Below are 22995 nucleotides of genomic sequence, written 5' to 3'. Positions count from 1 at the left end.
TGTTAATTAGGTCCATGATGATGCTCTCCACAGCCTTACATATCCAACTCGTCAGGCTAATCAGGCGATAATTCCCAGGGTCTGTTGTCGCTCCCCCTTTATGGAGAGGGATGACTGTAGCAGTGCACTGCTCGGTAAGGACAAAGCCTAAGGTGAGGCTGTGAGTGAACAGGGCACACAGATGTGGTGTCAGTTCACTTTGTAGTTCATGTAGAACACATCCAGGGATATTGTTGGGTCCTATGGAAGCTATATTCTTGGCCTTGGGGAATGCAGCTTTAACCTGTGTTGCAGTAATGCTGGGTGCCTGGCATTCTTCCGGTATTGTGATTTGTCCTTTGGGGAGGGGTAAAGTTGGCACTGAATCTGTTGGCAAGTATATTGACAATATCTGGTGGCTCAGTATAGGAGATACCATTGTGCAGTAACTCAGAGCAAATCTGGGTATTGCTGTGGAGATTCTTGATATAACTATAGAAGGCTTTGTGGTTGTTTTACATGTCTGCTGCAATTCTGCCTTCATAACTGGCATTAGAGGTTTTGATGAGGGATCTCAACTTTTTGTTTAGGCTAATAAGGGAGTTTTTCCAGTCTTGGAACTTCACCTTTCTCTGCAATAGTTTCTTCCTTCTGTTGTAGAGTTTATTAATGGCAGGGGACCACCAGATTAGCTTCTTTTTTTTCGAGGAGAGCATCTTGGTTCTGTTGGGTATGGCTAGTTCCATGCATTTATGTACATGTTCGTACAGTGCATTGGTGTATAATTTGGCAGTCATGCATCTATTTTCCATTGGCATGGGTGCCATGAAGTTAGCCACCTCTGTTTTTAGGAACCCAAAGTCAGCTTTGGAGAAATTTTTCATGGTGGTTACCTTTGTTGGGGTGTGGGTGAGGTGTGGATTTCCACAATGATTAGTTTGGGGTCAGATCTAACCAAGGAGGAATTGACTGTTGGTGTAGAGCAATGGTTGCCCATGTTAGTAATAACCAGGTCAAGGATGTTGCTTCCTCTAGTGGTGGTAAGAATGAGCTGGTCCAGGGCATTGGAATTGATGAATTCCAAGAAGCGTTGGGCCAGTGCATTGGAGCATGAGTAGTTTTCTCAGCTGATGGAGGGGTAGTTGAAGTCCCCTAGTATGAGAGTGTTAGGTTGGATCCTAATACATTCCAGGGTGTTTAGGAACATGGAGTGAGAGTATTGGGACATGGTTGGGGACCTATAGCAGGTTATGACATGAATTGCCGTCTTACCCAGTGTTAGTTGTACCTGAAGTATCTCAGATGCATTATGCTGGGCTACTAGTTTTGAGGTGTGCATATCCTTTATGAATATGGAGACACCACTGCCTTTGGAGCTTCGGTCCATGTTCAGGGGCCAAAAGGTATGGAATGAGTTATAGCCTGGTAGCACAGGGGTGCTCTCTGCCATTTTAAACCAGGTCTCCATTACAGCACAAATGTCAATGTTCTCCATTTTGAGGAGTGCTTTGAGTGAGTGCATCTTGAGATTTAGACTTCTAGCATTGAGCAGCATGACCCTCAGATTGTATTCATTCATAGCTGTTACAATGGTAATTTGGTGTTTATAACACCGCCTAAAAAGGCACTATAGGGGTGGCAAGATCATTAGCCAGTACCAGGAAACCCAGGGGAGACAGATGCAGGCCATCTCTGGCAAAGCATCGAGGTCTGTCAGTCATGTCATCCCAAGCAGACAGATACTGGATCCCCTTAGAATGACACCAGAAACTTAATTAGCCAATTGTTGAAGTCAATCATTTTCTGCTTGTAATGCAGTGTTATTCTGCGTGACAGTAGGATGCTACTCAGGGCTAGGTTCATACCTGCCTGGGTCACATAATTCGAGGTCTCCACCATGTCTCTTTTCATGTAGTGCAGGGAAGTGCATCTTGAGTCATTCACACCCACATGGGCAATGACAGAGTCATACTTGTACTTGTTGTGGAGTGACCTGAGTCTGTGTGTTATGTGTCGGATTCTGGCACCTGATAGACAGCTTACTGTTACATTCTCCTTATTCAACCTAGTGAGTGGAACATCTGTGTGCCTCACTATTGAGTCACCTATGATTAGTGTATTGGGCAAGCTGTTTTGCTTTAGGGGCTTAGGTTGAGGGGCACACTGTGTAGATGAGCTATGTGTCTTGTGGTTTGTGCTGTGTTGTGATGGTCGAGTGTGTTTCTGCTGTAGAGGTCTCTGCTTTTTGGGTAGATTTCTGTTGAGAGCCTCCATGAAGGTGGGTGTGTGGTTTGTGTTTTTATGTGAGAGCTGTGATGGTGAGAGTTCTGGAGGGTTATGTGTTCCATGTGGTGTGGTGCAGGTGTTGACCTTCTCCTCTTGACCAGCTTTTCCGGTCTTGGCTGGAGAGTGCATGGCTTCCAATTTGGAGATATAAGTGCATCTCTCACAAGTTTGAGTGTTGGGAGGTAAGTGGAAAGGGTTGTCTGTGTACATGAGGCAGTTGCTACACTGCCTCAGAATGCCCAAGTTCACCAGGTTAATATGAGAAAGCACAGGGAACTGTCCTTTAGGACTGCCAGAAGGGATGGTCATCATTACTAAGTACTGGAGGTGTTTCCTTATAGGACGTCTAGTACTGATAGCACTTATGTGTGGTGCTACAATAATTGCTACAAAACGCATGTTGAAGTTTAGTTTTGCTATTCCAATTCTTGCAGTTATAAGTCTAATAATTTAATATTTTTCCCTTAATCACTCTTTACTAAAAAAAAAAAAAAAAAACAGAATTACCTTATCTGTAAGATAAACACTTTGATATTCCTGTATAGGATGTAACATCCATCAGCCTGTTCTTACTTTTATAGCAAACCATTGTGCTTAGTACTCCACAATAAAAATGACACTACAGCTGACACTAAAGATTTTCCCCTTCCTTCATGTGAAACACCACCTTAGCAAAGGCTTTCCATTTTTTGCATTTCTAGTTAATGCACAAAAAGAGTTGATTCAACTGCCATGTAATGCATATATATTTCCTAGGGAAAAAATTCACACAGCCGTTCACGAAAAAAAAAAAAACTAATTTAAAAGCATAAATAGTGGGGGGCTTCACCCCCCCACACCCCCCAACGTGAGGGGCTGTGCCCCCACACCCCCCTAAATATACAAACTCCGAGATCACACTATAGCAACAGAAAGGGCAACTCTAGATAGTTGGCTAACTACCTCCTTGCACTATGACAAATACATTGAAACGCTCAAATGCATTTCAATGTATTTGTGTCACTCTTTTTGCATTCACTGGAATAATATAGACCCATATATATATATATATATATATATATATATGTGTGTGTGTGTGTGTGTGTGTGTGTGTGTATATATATATATATATATATATATATATATATGTGTGTGTGTGTGTGTGTGTGTGTGTGTGTGTGTGTGTGTGTGTGTATCTATATATATATATATATATATATATATATATATATATATATACATATATATATATATATATATATATACATACATATATATATATATATATATATATATATATATGGGTTATCTTCATTTGATGGAAAGTTCATTTGATCTAAACTCATTTGGTCAAATGTTCATTTGATCGACAACCACTATTCAAGGCAAATAACAGGGAGTTGCCCCCCTCCCCAAGGTCGTGCGACCCTGGAGTTGGTATATATAGTTAGGGGGGGGTGTGGGGGTGAAGCCCCCCACCTAGTTTCTGGCAATAGAAGAAAATAACACAAAAAGTACAGATTATGAACGAAAATAGGTGGGGGGCTTCGCCCCCCACACCCCCCAACTATATATACCAACTCCAGGGTCGCACATATATACACACATATATAGATACATATATATATATATATATATATATACACACACACACACACACACACACACACACACACACACACACACACACACACACACACATACACACACTCACACACACACACACACACACACACACACACACACACACACACACACACACACACACACACACACACACAGTCACACAGATATTGGCATTTGTTAACATAAATATGGCTGATCATCACTCTTTGACATGAAATTCTTAACAACTGTGTTGTAGTTTTCTTCCCTAGGACATGCTATACTTGAACATCTTACATTGCTCAGAAGAGTACTCAAGGATAAAGTAGGCTGTAGCCTGTGATGTATTATAATTAGAATGATTCAGTGCACATAGCTCAGGAAAGACCCATGGCCAGCCCAAAAAAATATTATGTTCAGCACTGCATATGTGCTGAACATATCATTAGGGATCATCTTCACTTTTAGTTTAAAAATGTAAAAATAAACTGTGAGTATTTTCTTCTGTTTACTTGTATGCTTACAGTCTGCACATGCACAGCATGGGTATATTGTACTATTCATCTTGGGGTATTTTGCTTATTTGTTGTGGTGAATACGTATTTTAACAAGAGGGAGGAGCATAGGGTGACATACAAGAGTGGAGGAAAATGCACACAGGTGGATTATATCTTATGTAGAAGGGCCAGTCTGAAGGAGATTGGAGACTGTAAAGTGGTGACTGGGGAAAGTGTAGTTAGGCAGCATAGGATGGTGGTTTGTAGGATGATGTTGGTGATCAAGTAGAGGAGGAGGAGTGTGAGGGTAGCACCAAGAATCAAATGGTGGAAATTGAAAAAGGGTAATTGTGAGGTGGAGTTCAGGGATGAGTTAAGACAGGCACTGGGTGGCAGTGAAGAGTTACCAAATAGCTGGGTAACTACAGCAGAGCTGGTAAGGGAGACGACTAGAAAGGTGCTTGGTATGACATCTGGACAGAGGAAGGACGACAAGGAGACATGGTGGTGGAATGAGGGAGTACAGGAGAGTATACAGAGAAAGAGGTTGGCAAAGAAGAAGTGAGATTGTCAGAGAGAGGAAGAAAGTAGACAGGAGTATAAGGAGATGAGATGCATGGCAAAGAGAGAGGTGGCGAAGGCTAAGGATAAAGCATATGAAGAGTTTTATGAAAGGTTGGACACTAAGGAGGGAGAAAAGGACCTGTACCGATTGGCTAGACAAAGGGACCGAGCTAGAAAAGATGTGCAGCAGGTAAAGGTGATAAAGGATAATGAGGGAAACATACTCACAAGTGAGGAGAGTGTGTTGAGGAGATGGAAATAGTACTTTGAGGGGTTGATGAATGAAGAGAATGAGAGGGAGAGAAGGTTGGATGATGTGAGGATAGTGAATCATGAAGTACAATGGATTAGCAAGGAGGAAGTAAGGATAGCTATGAAGAGGATGAAGAATGGAAAGGCTGTTGTTCCAGATGACATACCTGTGGAAGCATGGAGGTGTTTAGGTAAAATGGCAGTGGAGTTTTTAACCAGATTGTTTAATGAACTCTTGGAAAGTGAGAGGATGCCTGAGGAATGGAGAAAAAGTGTTTTGGTACCGATTTTTAAGAATAAGGGTGATGTGCAGAGCTGTAGTAACTACAGACGGATTAAACTGATCAGTCACAGCATGAAAACTGATCAGTCACAGCATGATGTTATGAGAAAGAGTAGTGGAAGCTAGGTTAAGAAGTGACGTGATAATTAGTGATCAGCAGTATGGTTTCATGCCAGGAAAGAGCACTATAGATGCGATGTTTGCTCTGGGAGTGTTGATGGAGAAGTACAGACAAGGTCAGAAGGAGTTGCATTGTGTTTTTGTACACTTAGAGAAAGCATATGACAGGGTGCCTAGTGAGGAGTTGTGGTATTGTATGAGGAAGTCAGGAGTGTCAGAGAAGTATGTAAGAGTGGTACAGGATATGTACAAGGGTAGTGTGATAGCGGTGAGGTCTGCGGTGGGAGTGACGGATGCGTTTAAGGTGAAGGTGGGGTTACAGCAAGGATCAGCTCTGAGCCCTTTCTGATTTGCAATGGTGATGGACAGGTTGACAAATGAGATCAGACAGGAGTCCCCGTGGACTATGATGTTTGCAGATGACATTGTGATCTGTAGCGAGAGTAGGGAACAGGTGAAGGAGACCCTGGAGAGATGGAGATATGCTCTAGAAAGAAGTGGAATGAAGGTCAGCAGGACTAAGACACAATATATCTGTGTGAATGAGAGGGAGGATAGGGGAATGGTGAGGATGCAGGGAGTAGAGGTTGCGAAGGTGGATGAGTTTAAATACTTGGGATCAATAGTTCAGACTAACGGTGAGTGTGGAAGAGAGATGAAGAAGAGAGTACAGGCAGGATGGAGTGGGTGGAGAAGATTGTCAGGAGTGATTTGTGACAGACGAGTACCAATAAGAGTGAAAGGGAAGGTCTACAAGAGGGTAGTGAGACCAGCTATGTTATATGGGTTGGAGACAGTGGCATTGACAAAAAGGCAGGAGTTTGAGCTGGATGTGGCAGAGTTAAAGATGTTAAGATTTTCACTGGATGTGACCAGGGTGGACAGGATTAGGAATAAGTATATTAGAGGGCCAGCCCAGGTTGGAAGGTTTGGAGACAAAGCCAGAGAGGCAAGATTACATTGGTTTGGACATGTGCTGAGGAGGGATGCTGAGTATATTGGGAAAAAGATGCTAAGGATGAAGCTACCAGGTAAGAGGAAAAGAGGAAGGCCTAAGATAAGGTTTATGGATATGGTGAGAGAGGACATGCAAGTGGTTAGTGTGACAGAGCTTAGATGCAGAGGACAGGAAGAAATGGAAACAGATGATCTGCTGTGGCGACACCTAATGGGAACAGCCAAAAGAAAATTATGTTTTTATATAAAAACGTTTATTTACTTAAAAATAAATAAATGAATGAATAAATCAATTACTGGTGAACAACATGTTGCAAAGTGACACAGATTTCTGTTTGTTGCCTTCTCATGGTTTATGGGACACTAATTGCCTAAATGTCTGGGGAGGAATATTATATAGTATGTTCAGGAGAGAATTGCAGACTGTGAGGAAGTAGAACAGCATTCATAATAATGTAAGTATTGTTTTTTTTATTCTAACATACAAGCAGATATAATTATAACTCTAATCTGTTGCTGATTTTGCAGAACACCCCTGATTTTACATCATATTCTCCCTGTCTGTCATAACATGTTTTAACATGTTTGATTTTCAGGTAATTCACTGATGGGTACAGTCAGTCAGTAAAGCCAGAATTTAGAATTTCCTACAAACCAAAAAGTCTTTGTTAATAATGGACTTGTACTAAATTTGCACAGGAAAACTGGAGAGAGCAAGATGTATATGGTCCTATTTAGACAATACTCTGTTTCACATTAAGAAAAGGTTGAGCTGAATGCTGAAACACAGAATTCAAAGATTTTCAGAAAGAAGAGAGACCTATTCATCAAGTTATAAGAAATTAATAATTTCAACATGTAAATTTGCTGGAAAATTTGCAGGATTAGGTGGTCCTACACCTTGTATCTATTGTAATATTTACAAAATGGAGACTAGCGGACAGTCAAACATAGTAGTGAAGATTACAGTCACTAAGTGGGAGGCTGTTATGGGTGAAAACTGCTTACCCTGTTGTCATTTGCTCATTGTATAGAGGGTGGCTGTGGATGAAAGCAACTTACCCTCTTATCATTTGTTCAGTTTAAGGGGGTTGGTGGCTGTGGATGAAAAGCAACTTAGCCTCTTATTGTTTCTTTACTTTCAAGTCTGTCTTTTCTGGACTAGTGTGAATTTGTATGAAATAAATTGAAATAGTTATTGTTCTGCCAACTGTGGGATACAAAGCTGTAGATGTTTCTGATTTCACAGACTGTCCTTGATTTTGCCTCATATTTTTGGTCTGTGCCTCATAAAATTTGTGTTTTCTGGAAAATAACTGAGGACTGCAGCCACTAAAGATGAGACAAAAATAGATTATATGATTCATAAAATGTACGCCAATGTGAAAACTGCTATTCTAGTAACTTTCTAAGTATATGAAAACAATAGTTAAGATCTGTCTCTGATTTTGGGCCTCTGTCCATTATGTTTCAGATTTGTCTTTTATTTTGCTACGGTCTTAAGAGACAATATTTTTATCACAGTAAGATAAGATGTACATAACTGCTTGGATGGGATAGTGGCTATTTGTGAATGAAAACTTACCCTCTGATTGTTTGCTCTGTTAACCATCTGGTTTTGTAAAATTAGTGCAAATTTTCTGATAAATAAGTTAGAATAATTGTGTGTACTTTTCATGTGAAACAATGTTGCAATTAGGCAGCTCTCAACTGTCTCTGATTTTGCAGAATGCCCATGGTTTTGCGTCATATTTATGGTGTGTTCCTCATAAAATTAGTGATTAATAGCAAAACAGTGAAGACTGCAGTCACCAAATATGGCAGACATTTGAGTTTGATTTCATATCCTTCAGAAAATGCATGCTAATGCAAAAAAATAACAGAAAAAAACTGTTATCTGTCACTTTTTAAGGATATACTTTAAACCTGCCTCTGATTCTTGGCCTTTGCTAATAATAATAATATTAGTTATGTTAGTCTCTGATTCTTATGCTAAGGTTCAAGGGTATTTTTTAACACAGCCAGTTGAAGCGCACACACTAAAGTGGCTATATCTCCTAGATGGGGTCTGTCTGTTGATGAAAGCAACACTCTCTTGCCTGCTCAGTTTAAATAATCTGGCTTTGCAGGACTTGTGTACCATCGTGTAAAAGAAGATGAAATACTTGAGTAACTGTGTATTTGTAAAACAAACTTGAAATATTTTGTGTCCATAATTGCTTAGTTATTTTTACCACAGTCAGATGTCTAATGTGTACACAGTCAACAATTAGGCTATAATTGTTGGGTATGAGGGCTGTCTGTGAATGAAAATGACTAACTCTGGCTGTCATGCTCAAATTAAACAGTCATTAGTCTGGCTTTGCATGATTAAGATGCATTTGTTGAAGCAAATTGGAATACTTTACTGTCACCATTTTTATCACAATCAGACATTTGAGGTGTATACATTTAAGTGGCTGAAACTGATGGATATAGAGATTGCTGGATTATAATGACAGCAGTTTGAATAGTCTTAAATCAGGAAAGGTAAATCTAAAAGAACATGAGTGTGTATGTGAGTTTTAAAAACTTTGTTCTGGGGTCTCATGATTTGAAAACTTCCCAGGGCTCCAGGTATGGTTAATCCACCATTGGCTGTAGCTACTGAGTAGTTTAGCAAAATGCCTCATTTTAGTGATATCGTAAACTTACTGAAATGATAGATAACTGAGCATCTGCTGTCATTTCAGCTGCCTATTCACCCATTCAAATACCAATCGCTATACTTGCAATCATCAGCGAATTGTAAAACACGTTTTATGCAGGGGCAAGCTACCCCGCCCCTCCACATACACACACACACAACCTCAGTGTATACATATGCTGTCTCTGAGGTCGCACAAGCTTAGAAAAAATATATTTACATAAACAGCATCTCATACTGGAATTACATAGACAAATTTTTATTTGCAAACAGCTGTTTGCAAAATATAACTTATTTATTATATATTTGACACCATCCCCCACTCTGGAATCACAGATAAACTTACTAAGCTGGGCATTAATCCCTATGTCACTCGATGGGTTGCCAACTGGCTTACTGACAGAACCCGCACTGTAAAAGTAGCTGACTCCAAATCCAGCTCCAGACAAGTGACAAGTGGAGTGCCTCAGGGTTCAGTCCTGGGACCTCTCTTGTTTGGCATCTACTTCTCTGAAGTACAGGCCAACACTAAGGGACTCTGGCTAACAAAGTTCGCAGATGACTGCAAACTGGGAGCCATTATTGAATCCCCAAATTATGTCGATACTCTACAAAAGGGCCTTACAGAAACAGATGCTTGGTGCCAGAGCCATAGGCTCAAGCTCAAAGCCAAGAAATGTAGTTACCCCTTTGGGAAAAAGCATGTACCCATGAATTACCACATAGGTGGCAGTACACTAAACACTGAAAGTGTGATAAGAGACTTAGGGCCACAGGTGGATAGTGGTCTCACCTTTAATAACCACATCGCCACAACAGTCAGGAAATCCTTCTATGTGGCACACCTCATCACTAAGGGCTTTTCATCCAGAAAAAAGGAGGTCATTGTCCCACTGTACTCATCCCTTATTAGACCCATTATAGAATACAACGCCCCATTTGGTATGTACCTCTCAAGACATCTGCAACAACTGGAAAGGCCGCAGAAATACCTCACTAAAAGAATCACAGGCCTAAAGCAGATGCCTTATGCTGACCACCTTAAAAAACTCCAGCTATACTTTGTCGCATATCGTCTACTCCAAGGCGATCTCTGCTTAACGTACAAGGCCATGTCAAACCCAGAGCTGTTGGACATGCTACACTTAAAGAAATCCCAATCCCTCAGAGCCACACACTCCAGGGATCTAAACCTTGTCATCACAATAAACAAAACATGCTTGAGGGATAGCTTCCTGACCCAGAGACTCCCCAGACTCTGGAATAGACTGCCCATATATGTCAAGCAGAGCACCTCTTTTGCCCTCTTCAAAAGGAACTTTGATGACTGGATGGGAGAAAGGAAATTCACCCCAGGGATCACATCAGTTGCCCTGCTTGACAGGGGCCCAGGGAAGTAAATAGTGTGGGAAAAAATAGCCAGGGAATTGTTATGGCTAGGCTTGTATAGGCCCTAGGGCTGATAGCCTAGTACCAACCTATGAACCTATTTCTTCCAGCAATAGTGTACAGTTAATTTTTGCCTTAGTCCTAATAGTTTTTAGTAGTGGTCTTAATCATTTGATTCCAAATGAAGAGTAAATTAATTTTTTAAATGTATCACAGTGTACCACATGGACTTTAGCAAAATCTATCAAACATTCAGTATTTTATCAGATGTAGGTATTCACAGATTCTGACATTCAGTGATATCCCAATGCTATTGAGTCTTATATCATGTATACTTTGCAAGTACCCTTCCTCAGGTTGCACCTCTTTTCTCTAGAAGGATGTACCAGTCAATCCCCGAGTAAATATGTGAATACACACTTGGATGGATTCTTTCTTTAGAAATGCAGGAGTACCTCGAGATCAGGCAGTTTATTATTTAGACTTCTGGCACTGAGCAGAGCCCCCTTAATGTGATTCAGTTTCAATACTGATATAAACATAATGTCAGAATGTCCACCAGATGAACTGTCCATAAAAATAGCATGAAAGGACAGCAAAGGCAGAACATGGAGTGCTTTATCCACGATGACATGTTTCATAGAAAAATAGAAATCTGTGAGATATAATAGGGGAAAAACAAGCTTTGCCACAGTAAGACTGATAATGAACACTGGAGTTGTATGTCTCACTGAACCATGCTAAACATAGACCCTAAAATCAAAACTCAGGGGTCAAAACACATCAAATGTACACTAAAACAGTTTGATGATGAATAAAGCCTCTTTAACCTGCCACCAGCTCTGTGGTGCAGTGGAATAAAGTACTAACTGCTGTCACAGTAACAGAGGTACAGTTAGTTCGCCTGTGTGCCACCTGGGGAGGGAAGATGTTCAGAACTGACCACCTGATATGGGCAGGCCTTGCCTGGGTTATTAGAGGTGTCTAGCTCTGCTGCTTTGGGTACCACCTAACAGATGCTTAGTAGCGGCTTAAAAAGCAAACAACAGGCTGATATGGGAGTTCTAATACCTACCAAGTGGCATTTTAGCACAGTGGGTAGATATGCTGAGTTGTTCCATGCATCAGGGTCCTGGCACTAGAGGTCCTGCTGTGAAAGTGAATTTGGTAGCTGCTGTATGGAGAGGTTACAACATAATAGCCATACCAACTCTAAAGGATGGCCATATTGCTCCTAGCTTTTTCCCAAAATACTTTATAAAGGATGTTGGAAAGAAAGGGTTGATTGGGGGTCTAGAAAGCTTGATGATCGGTCTGGAGAGCAGAAGCATAGTTGGACTGAGACAAAGGGGGCAACCACCCCAGGCACAATCCACTATGGGCCACTATCAGCAGATGCCAATCAATCAGTAGTGCAGAACTGGCATTCATTAAATGCCCATACAGAAATGAATTCTGTTATTGGCTTTCTTTTTCTGTTAGGACTGAAGCACTTTCTTTGGGGCTTCATGTGTGGTGCAAGTTGTAGGCGAGAGGTAAGGAGTACCAGATAGGGAACAGACCTTTTTTTTCTCCTCAACTTAAGAGTTGAGAGTTGCCATATCAGGAAGCAGCACTGGACGTTACATAAGGTAGCCATGGCTTTGCTAGAGAAGTCTAGAAAACATTTAGAAAAGAAGCTAGTAGTTTGATGGTACCTGGTTCAAAGTGTCCAGCTTTGTCCAATAGTTATATTACAGAACAGCTCAGCATTGTCCCATGGTTATATTAATAAACACTAGTCATATGTTCATCTGCTGTAACTCCTTGCAATCCTAAAGTAAGTAAACTGCATTCTAATTATTGTGGATGCCATCTGGGATGAAGATAGAAAAACTCAATCATCACAAGATGTTATATGATTTAAAATCATGGTAATGCCCTTGGCATGAATAACTCAGGAATGCAAAGCCAGGAAGAAGGCAGCAAACCAAGGAAGACATATCATTCGTCAAGGAGAATTAAAAAAATACGTAAAAACACAGATACACACAGAAATGAGTGCAGAATGCTTAAGGTTTCTTGTCTCTGCATATTCCATGCTAAGATATGCTGGATTGGCCTTGTACTTTTATGCTGATATGATTTTCCTAGCTGGCTGGAACAAAATCTCCATCCATGCAAAGCAGAGTTCCTCCGTAACCCAATTCAAGTGTAACTTGGACAATTGGATGGGAAAGAGATAATTCCTCCCTGGTTTTGCACCTATGTCTCTAATGGACACTTGCAATCTATAAATGGTTCATCTCCCAAGCCCCTGTTTCACTTAGTAAGGGTATTAGACTCATACCTCTCAACCTCTTAGAGCAAGAAACCTAGACAAAGCCATAAATGCAAGTGGGGCAAAAGCTCAAAAATAGGAAGAATTTTTAAATATTGCGCTTATGAACTTAGAACAGAGAGAATCGCAGGTTTTGCATTAGCATGACTTTTCTGAAGGGTATGAAGTCTGAAACTCAAATGTCTGTCATTATTTTCTAACTTCAGTCTTAAAATGATTTGCCACTAATTTGCTAGAAAACTACCATTTTATGAAAAATGGACAAAAAATATAAGGCAAAGATCTGTGAATTCTGCAAAAATCTGAACAGTTGAGAGAACCTGTCAGACATTTTGGGTACGGTTAAAAAGACCATGGTGGTCATTACCCTAGTACACACGAATAAACCTATGAACATAAATAAAATCATATTAATGTTAACTGATGTTTCCATAGTATTTCAGGCTTTAGAGTGGCATCTTGTACATTTTTTACAGGATCAATATTGTCCTTTTCTGTTCAATAAATGTATACGTGGGCATATGTTATAATGTCTTCACACTCTAGTACTCTAGTAAATAAAGTAAGATAAACAAACTGACCAGCAGTATGCCCAGTTAACCATCTGCTCTCCTCTTCTTCATTTGAGGGCCAGCTTTCGGGTTGTTGCTGTGCTGACACCAGTGCTGGGTATCACTTGGATATTTGGGATCTTTGCAGTAAATGAAAGTGTTATAATATTCCAGTATCTCTTCAGTATTTCTAATTCATTGCAGGTAAGCAAGTATTTTTTATTAATTTACTGTTACCCTAGGCCATTAGCAAGAGGTACCAATGACCATGCCAAATGCCCAAACATGCTTTTCTTTGGGCACTTTAATAATTATAAAACTTTGTATTCTTTAAAATTATGGAGTGTAATAATACAGCATAGTAAATAATGACTGGGAGCAGTGTCTATTGTACAGGTCTGATACCGAAAACAATGAAATAACATCACCTGGTTGAGTAGTATACAGTAGCTCTCCCTAGAATTTCTTTCTTTCTTTAAACACATGAACGTTGTTTGGTGGGTATAAGACAGCCAGGTAAAAAGGTTAATGTCCAATTCCACAGGAAGAAAGAGTTGGAAGACTTTAAAAATGCCCTGCAGACTACTCTATCAGGAATACTAGGTGTAACAAAGAAGTTGTAATACAGGATCTAAATTGCCTAGGCATAGTAAGGCCTTGCTGAGTTTAATACTGTTGGGCCAAAAAAGCAATTAGTAGAAAATGGTAATCATAGTCTAAACCATCCATAATAGAACTAGTGAATATAGTAACAGAGATAAAACAACTGGAAGTAGGGTCTTTAGAAAAGGGAAGGAGCAAATTGCATTGAAAAAATGGGAATTGTGGGGACAACATATGCAGAATAATGTTTTAGAAGAGGAATAATGTTTAAAAGAAAGCAGAAATTGAATAAGCTATGTAATGTTTGATTGACAATTACTTCATTGAAGATTATATGTGAGATATGTTTGCAACTGAAAATGTGCTAATATGGTTTGTTTTCATTTATATAAATGTATGACTGCCAATGTCATAAGTGATGTCAATAAAGATGCTTTTCTTTTAAAAATTAAATTGGGATTTGAGTACTAATTTAAAAAATATATTTGTTCTGGTGAGCAGATTTCTCAGCACCTCCTTACTACCCTTATTATTACAACTTTGAGATCACTGCACTTTTGGATATGCAGCATTCTCCTCAGTCCATCACCATAGTGACCTCATTTGAGCAGATCAAGCTTCAGTCATGTGTGTACTATCACACACTTTGTCACTACACAAGTTGATGATATTCAGTAATCTGCATGTTTATAGTTGTCAATACATTTGAAAATCTTGGTTTTGGGACTGCAATAGTCAGAGAAACAGATGATAAGTTGGATGTGATCCACAACTAATCTTCACTATGCTATCTCTTTAGTCATTTTATTAAATATCTTACAAGCTAAGTTTATCCAATTATTTTTCTAAGCCATGAGCTTTCTGCTGAAGACAACATTATGCAAAACCCGGCTGTAGAAAAATATTTTTTTAATATATCATATTTGTCCCCTGTGTCATTCTGGCCATAAACTGGCATCCTGCAGTCCCTCATTCCTTGGCCAAAATGTACAGCCACTCACACCAAGGTAATCTGATGCAGGGTCTATCCAGGTGAGAGCTGAATCTAAAACCAACTGTTTAGAATGATAGGGTAGACACCAGTGGGGTGTCATCCTTCGTGCCAGCTGAGATATTGTTATGTACTAAATCCTTCCTCTTTTACAGTGAAAACATAGTGTAATGCTCACAGTACTGATCCAGTGTAGATACATACTTTCCCACCCATGTGACCCTAAACAGACTGTCACACAGTCTTGCATGAGCTCATGGCTCCAGCTGTCTTCATTACCAGGCTTTCCTCCAGATGACACTCTTATAGCAGGACTCTTTAACTGCCATGCCCAAGATGGTGAAAGTATTAGCAGGGAGGTCATTCCTATCCCTCCCAACTAGCTCCTTCAGTGTTTAAGTTGCTAATGAAACCAAGATACCTAGAATGTAGTTGAGTAAATCCTATACTTCAGTGAAGCCAGACAAATAATAAAATGATTCACCATAAACGGGCCAATAACTATTGCATATAGTCATAGCCTTCATAACTGTGCAGTTTCTCAGCTTGTAGCACACTAGCACTAGATTGTAAACAAAATACTCTCTTCCTGAGTGGTCTAACCTCCATCCTTTCAGTGATCCATGGTTCAGCTTGCATAGCAGTGGAAGAAAGGAGTCCAACTTTAGTGGCACAAACCCTTTTAAAACTCGCACAGACTTTTAATAAGACAGTTTGTATACTGAGTATTCTAACTAGCACAGACTAAATTAAATGAGGCAGGATAATTGAAGGACAGCTGAAGGGGAGACAAACTACCCAGTGGCTGCTTTTCTTACCTGGCAGGCATTCTGTGGCAGTGTCCAGCATTTGAGTGCCTCCAGCTGATGCTTGGGCAAGAGTGTGCACTACTATCTGGATTTAGGGGGGTAGGTAAGGTTGTTTTAATTTTATTTTTATTTATTTTATTTTATTATTTTACATTTGTTGGCCGGGCTCGTCCAACTGGATATATGTCCATTTTCAGTACAGGCTTGGGGAGATAAGCTCCACTAAGCAGATAATACACTGCACAGGTAATAGCAATATCAGGTACATTACAATTTTAAGACTAGAATGCAATTTTACATAGCAACTTAGTAATCATATAACTAACATGTTATAAAAAGAAAAAAAAAACAAGTATTTATAAAATAGAAACATGTTCATACAATAGACATCTTGCTATTCCTACAGTAGAAAGCTTACTATGCAAGTTCATACTCTGTAGAGGTTCCTAAGAAAGACTAGGTTAAAGCTGACTTTAGGTAGCTTACAGATCCTACTCACTGAATGAAGACAAGTATATATAAGGTAGAGACACATTCATACAGTAGAAAGCTTGCTATGCAAGTTTATACTCTGAAGTAGTTCCCAAGAAAGATGAAGTTAGAAACAGACTTTAGGTAGCTTACAGATCCTACTGTCAGAGGTTCATAAGAGAGGTAGACATAGAGCAGCACTAGAGAGATAAGTATACAGTGGACATAGCTGGAATGGGATTAATAGTCTGGATTAGTACATGGGCATAGCCAGTGAGTTTTAAGGTATACTTTAAGTTGCTTTTTGAAAAGTAATGTTGAAGAAAGAGATGAGAGTTCACTGGGAAGCCGGTTTCAGGTTTTCCCCACCGAGTTGGAGAATAGCGAGTCCCCAGCCTTATTGTTGGATTTATGCATGGCTACTACTAATTTATCTGCTGAGTGTAGGGTTGTAAGATTTTGGTAGAGGGTGATAAGGCTAGTGAATATTGGAGTAGTGAATATTGGAGTATTACTAGGTTGATAAAGGATCTTGTGGGGGATAATAAGTTGGTGAAATTGAAGCTGATTTTGCAGTTCGAGCCATCCTAGCTGTTTTAGATTGTGACAATGGTGGGGAGCCAGTAGCAAATCAGGCAATGTTATTATAGGAGGTTACCAGTTTGTTGAGGTTGTTTTTGGATAGATTGGTATAAATGGGTGAGGCACAGAGGAGGGTGGAGATAAGATGGGTGTGGGCAATAGTAGTTCTAGCTAAAGGAGTAAGGAAAGGTTTAATCCTGTCTACAAAGCCTAGTTTTCTGTTAACTGATTTAATTGTAGTGTTGATGTGTGTGTCAAAGTTAAGGTTGTGGTCAATTATTATACCTAAGAGTTTGGTGGTTGGGTCAGGAGTTATGACAGTACCATTATTGGATATAACCGTGAAGTCTATTGGGGAGGACTTTTGTGTAGGAGTGAAGAGCAATAATTTAGTTTTTTGGGGGGTTCAGGAGGAGGTAGCGTTGTAGGAACCAGTTTTTTACTATGTTAAACACTTTTTGGGTGAGGGCCTATAGTTCAGCATATTAATGTGAAATCATCTGCATATTAAATGCAGGTAGCTTGAGGAAGTTTTACATTTAGATCGTTAATAAAAATTGAGAATAGGAGAGGTCCCAAAATAGAGCCTTGAGGGACACCAAGGGTAATAGGAAGATGTGTGGAAAGATTATTATCCCAAAGGACAGCCTGTTGCCTATTTTCTAAGTAGGACTTGAACCATTGTAATGCTTGTGTATCTAGTGAGAGTGATTTTAGAATATTTATAAGTAGCTGATGGTTAACCATATCAAAGGCTTTAGAGAGGTCAATAGAGGATAGCATGTTTTCATTACAATTTTTGTTAATGCAGTCAGAAAAGGATAATAGGGAAGTGGTGGTGTTGTGGAATGGCCAAAAACCATGTTGACAGTTAGCTAGTAAGTTATTTTGGAGTAGGTGATCTAGTAGTTGGCGGTGGATGCATTTTTCCATGATTTTTGTTAAAGGAGAGAGTAAGGCTATTGATCGAAAGTTTGAGAGTTCAGTTAGTTACCGCCCTTATGTAGTGGGATAATATGGGAGATTTTCCAGAGCGATGGAATGGTTCCTTCAGTAATGGTTCTATTTGTTAGGATGGAAATGGGATAGGCTAGAACTTTTGCTGCAATTTGCAGATATTCAGCTGGTAGAAGGTCATCTGAGGGTGTGCATCTGCTGTAATTCTTGCATTAGTGTGCTTTTGCAGTACACAGTTCTCAGCAAGCAGAGAGGAAATATTACATGCTACCTTGGTATTAAATACCAACCCACTGATGCCACAGATGACCCTTAGAACTTTCTATAACCAGCATCTACCACATCTGAAATTAAATAAGGCTCCGTAAGGTTAATACTGTTTGGAACAAGAAGCTCTGCTATTACCTAATATTTGTAATATGTGCAAAGACACCCAGTCCATAGCAGTAGGTACAGTTATTGTAGTCTGTGGGTTTGAAATAATTTAAATAAAGGGTAAAATACAGGACAAATGAAGTATACTGAAGTAAAACAATGAACATAAATGCTGAGAAAGAAGATGCAGCTTACATCATACAAATTTAGAGTTGATATTGTCTGTAAAACTTCATCCTTGGTCCTAAAGTTAAGCATGATTTCAGCAGTAACAAGCCCTAAAAGTAAATATTTTTTCAAGATATATGGAAGAAAAGCAGATTTATATTGGCTTATAGTCTGATAATGTATTATCCACATGAAGCATATGAAAACAGTTTCTTGTTTAAAAATAAAAGAATAAAGACTAAATTTTACTTTAAATATACATGACTTCCTGGATGTGCCTTTAGAAGTGGTAAGCAGAGAAGTGATTGGCATAATATCTTGCAAATTCTGGCAGTTCATTATTGAAAAAAAAATCTGCAAATGCTGAACCTGAATGGTGTTTTATCCGAATATAGCTCTATTCTTCCCAATAGGAGAAAAGTGAAAACGTGGCATACACACTGCTCTTTTTTTTGTCTTGAAAATGCTCCGAGTTTGAATGTTCAATTTCAATACAGATCCATTTTTAATAGCAGGTATAAACTGAAAATGTGTCATACATTTTGTTTTGATCAGTTTAACAATTAAACTATAGATTTATTAAATAAATACATGTAGTCAGAAATGCTGCTGATAATTTCATTTGCTTGCTTTGTGAACATAATGCAGGCACACCCACAGGGATGCATGTGTTTTCCAGCACATGATATTTAACCAGAGAGGCAGATTAAGTAATACTGTGATGTAGTCATATTTGGTTACAGTCCAGTTACAGCATAATAATATTTGTTCAGATATGGGCAATGTCAAGGATACTTTAATTCTGATATCTCATTTTATTAGACATTTTCAGTCTCTTCTCTCATTGGTTCATAGGTCAGTACTATGTTAGTTGCTTGTGGGCCATTTTAAACCTAGCAAATTATCCCATTTGAGAATCAAACCCTGTACCTTGTGTTTGCATGGTAAACTCCTCAACCATTTATGCTAAACCCCAACCCCCAGTAATAATATCCATTTGTTAAACAGGTAGGCTCACTGGGCACACTCTCCCTTACAGGAATCAAAACTTGTACCACAGGAATTACTGCTCACAACCTAAATCCTCTGCACCAAATATCAGATTCAGTCTCTGATAGAGGTCTCTTCAGGTGCTAAGTATAACATCTCTGAAGCCCCAGTGAGCATGGAGCATTGGCCTAGGTTGCCATTTTTGCTACATCATGTGAATTCACCTTTAGTGCAGACTCCCTCACATACAACTCTGCTGTATCAGCAATTAATTTATTCATATTTAATTATGGTACAGGCCAGTTATTCATGTTGGGTACAGGCTTGGTCATCTATCCTTCCTTGGGTAGAACATTGTCATTCATCCCTCCTGGATTAAGACATGTTGTCATCCACCTCTCTAATTTTATAGAATTGTTTGTCCAGACTTGTTGGAATATGGCATTTGTCACTAAGTGCGTTCTCATAGCTCAATCAACTTGTAGTGTGTTTTAGGATTTTCAGTAGGAGAACACATCAGATCTGATGTATGAACCATTTCCTATACCATGTGTGCACATCAGAGGCCCTGTACCTGAGACAATTTGGTGTGGCTGACATTTCTCAGTTCTACAGTCTTGTGCTAACCTGTGCTGTCCAGTACAAAAATTGTGGCTGGGTTGTGGCACTCCGATGGCATAAAAGGGATAAAGCCCTAACTACTGCCCAGTCGACCCAGATTCAATTAGCAGTTCAGATCACTGACAAAACGGCAGGGAGGGGCAGGAGTGCCCATCCTGGAGGGACGATGCTTACTGGTGATGCTGCCTAAGGGGAAGTGTGGTCTACAGAAGGAAGTTGCCCTCAGATGCAACCAGTGAGTGTAGAGGGGGTGGGCAAAGGGAAAAGTGGATACGGCATTTAAAGTAACAAAAAACACCAAACAGAAGCACAGATGGCCGAGCCCCTAGGATGCCCTTAAAATCAACTACTGGCCCCAGCAACATGGCATAAAGTCCAGGGGGGCTTAGGAGGATGATGGTAGACCTGATGTGCTGTGGGGCACTTGGGGTTAGGCAAAGTATAAATGAGGGCCAAGGGGACAAAAATTATTAAAAAGAAAGACTTCTGGCTGGGCTGTCATTCATTTGCTTATTGCAATTGCTCTGTGTTTCTCTCTGTATGCAGATTTTCAGTAAATATAGATCAGACTTTAAGTTCTGATGTAGGGTCAGTGTTGAAGAAATTACATTATTTTGGCACATGAAGTAAAATTCATCTTGGATTGTAGGGTTCTTTGAATGTAACACATAGCCTTAACAGCTTTCTTGAACCTTAACAGCTTTCTTGAACATTTAATCACATTTTTCTGCTATCACTTCTGGGGTATGGGTGATGAAATGTTGGAAGCTGTTTTGTTTTCATATGTTTATAGGCCTGGTGAACAAGCTCAATGCCTATTTTTCACTGAGAAACTTGGTGCCCAGGATTATGTGTTGGAAAAGTACAGTTGTGTAAAATCTCACCATAACAGTAGATGTCCTTCTCTTCACTGTTGCAGTATTCAGTACAGTAGGGGATGTCCCGCCCCAGGTAGCCCGTTACTCGGACAGTATAAATAAGCTTAAAAGAGATCTTTTTTGCACCATAAGTCACATTTATACACCCTGCACAGAACGTTGGGCATAAAAGGTCATATGGATGCAACTACTCAAAACTGAACTGCCCCAGAAGAGAACAGCCATCAAAGGACAAAGAAGTCCATGCACATCCAGAAGGAAAAAATGCAGAATAGACAAGAGGGGGTTGGATGGAGTCAGCAAATAGCTACTGTTATGGTAAGATTTTATACAACTGTACTATTTTTTTTTTACATTACTGTTGCAGTATTCAGTACAGAAGGGAGAGTATAAAAGCTCAAGAAACAGAATGGGAGGTGGAAGGCTGAGAAGAGCCCACAACAAACCCACACAAAATGGTTTCAGCAAAACCTGCTGTGGCCCTAGAAACCATATCCACTTTTAATGCTTAGTAAAGGTTTGCACTGAAGACCAAGTAACAGCTTCAGGGATGGAACTGGTGCCCAATCCCTTGAAGAAGGCACCAGAAGAGGTAACAGCTCTAGTGGTATGAGCTCTAACAGAAGCAAACAGAGATTTGCCATGAAAAGAATAACAAAAGGAAATGGCCTTAGACATCCAGGAGGAGATGGTTTGCTTAGGAACAGGCAAACCCAAAGACCTGGGATGAAAGGAAAAAAAAAGCTGATCAGACTTACAAATAGACCTAGTTTTATCCAAATAGTACCTGAACTGTTGTGCAAACCCAAGGTATGCAGGAGCCTCACAGTAGCAGACTGAGGAGAAGCGAAAAAGGAAAAGAGCTGTACCAACTGATTCAAGGACAACTCATTGACAACCTTGGGCATAAAAGAAGGATTAGTATGAAGGGACATCCTGTCCCTGTGAAAAAACAAAAAAGGAGGACTGGCCATAAGGGCCTGGAGCTCAGAAACTCTCTGAGCTAAAGTAAGAGTCAGTGACAAAACAATCTTCCAGGTACAATGTTGCAAAGAAGCAGAATCTGCAGGCTCAAAAGGAGACTGAGTCAATTTTTCCAAAATAAAATTAAGCTCCCAAGGAGAAGGAGGATAGGCTTTCTTGAAGGCCTGATATGCATGACTCCTTTAACACATTGCTTGACCTCAAAATGAGAAGTGAAAAGAGGATTCAAGGGCAGACAAGCAAAAATGGATGATAAATGGGCCTTCACAGAAGAACAGACCAAGCCAGACTGGAGCAACTCACACAAATAAGAGTGAACCAGAGGGACCCCCCATTGAAAAAGGGTCCTGGTTACGAGCATAGCACCAGACCGAAAATCTCTTCTCTTTGGACATATAAGATTTTCTGGATGAGAGTTTCCTTTCCTCCTGTAAAACCCTGAGTACATCTTCAGAAAAGAGGTGCCTGAAAGGGATCAAAACTCCATCACCCACAATGTCAGTTGCAGAGTGGACAAGTGGGGATGGATGAGAGACCCCTTGTCCTGTGTGAGGAGAAACAACTGTTGAGGTAACTTATGATGATTGCCCCATGAGATGCATTAAGAGGGGGAACCACTGCTGTCTCAGCCAAAAGGGAGTCACTAGCAAGATTTTTGGGGAGTCCAGCTGAATCTTCTGCAGGACCCTTGGAAGTAGAGGAAGAGGAGGGGAAATCATAAAGAAACCTCCCCTTTCATGGAAACGATAGGACATCTGTCTTCCAGGCCAGATGGCATGGCACTATGGAACAGAACAGAGGAAGCTGCCTGTTCAGAGCAGAGGCAAAAAGATTTACCTGAGGAATACCTCACTGATGGACAATGTCCAGAAACATCTCTGTGAAGCATGCATTCGTGAACCTGTGTTTTGGACCTGCTCAGAGAGTCTGCCACAAGATTGTGCTCTGAAGGAATGTATACTGCCTGAAGAGTTAACCGATAACTGAGAGTCACTACCCAATCCTGAAGTGCCATCCTTCAGAGGAGGTATGATTTCATGCCCCCTGCTTGTTGACATACCACATCACTATAGTGTTGTCTGTGTACACTTTCAAGGG

The 22995-nt window shown here is 40.0% G+C and overlaps 1 protein-coding gene across 2 annotated transcripts in view; it reads left to right on the top strand.

Moving 5' to 3' along the window:
* LOC122799354 (adhesion G-protein coupled receptor D1-like) overlaps positions 1-22995 on the top strand; it is a 689306-nt gene that overhangs the window by 596100 nt on the left and 70211 nt on the right. For both annotated transcript variants that reach the window (XM_044068349.1, XM_044068348.1), the window contains one exon: positions 13546-13672. In XM_044068349.1, the coding sequence (XP_043924284.1) occupies positions 13546-13672 (127 nt within the window). The remainder of the gene's footprint in view (positions 1-13545; positions 13673-22995) is intronic.

Source organism: Protopterus annectens, chromosome 4.part0, assembly GCF_019279795.1.
Source record: "Protopterus annectens isolate FY-2018-M chromosome 4.part0, PAN1.0, whole genome shotgun sequence".
NCBI lineage: Eukaryota > Metazoa > Chordata > Ceratodontiformes > Protopteridae > Protopterus > Protopterus annectens.
This window is presented reverse-complemented; position numbering and strand designations above follow the sequence as displayed.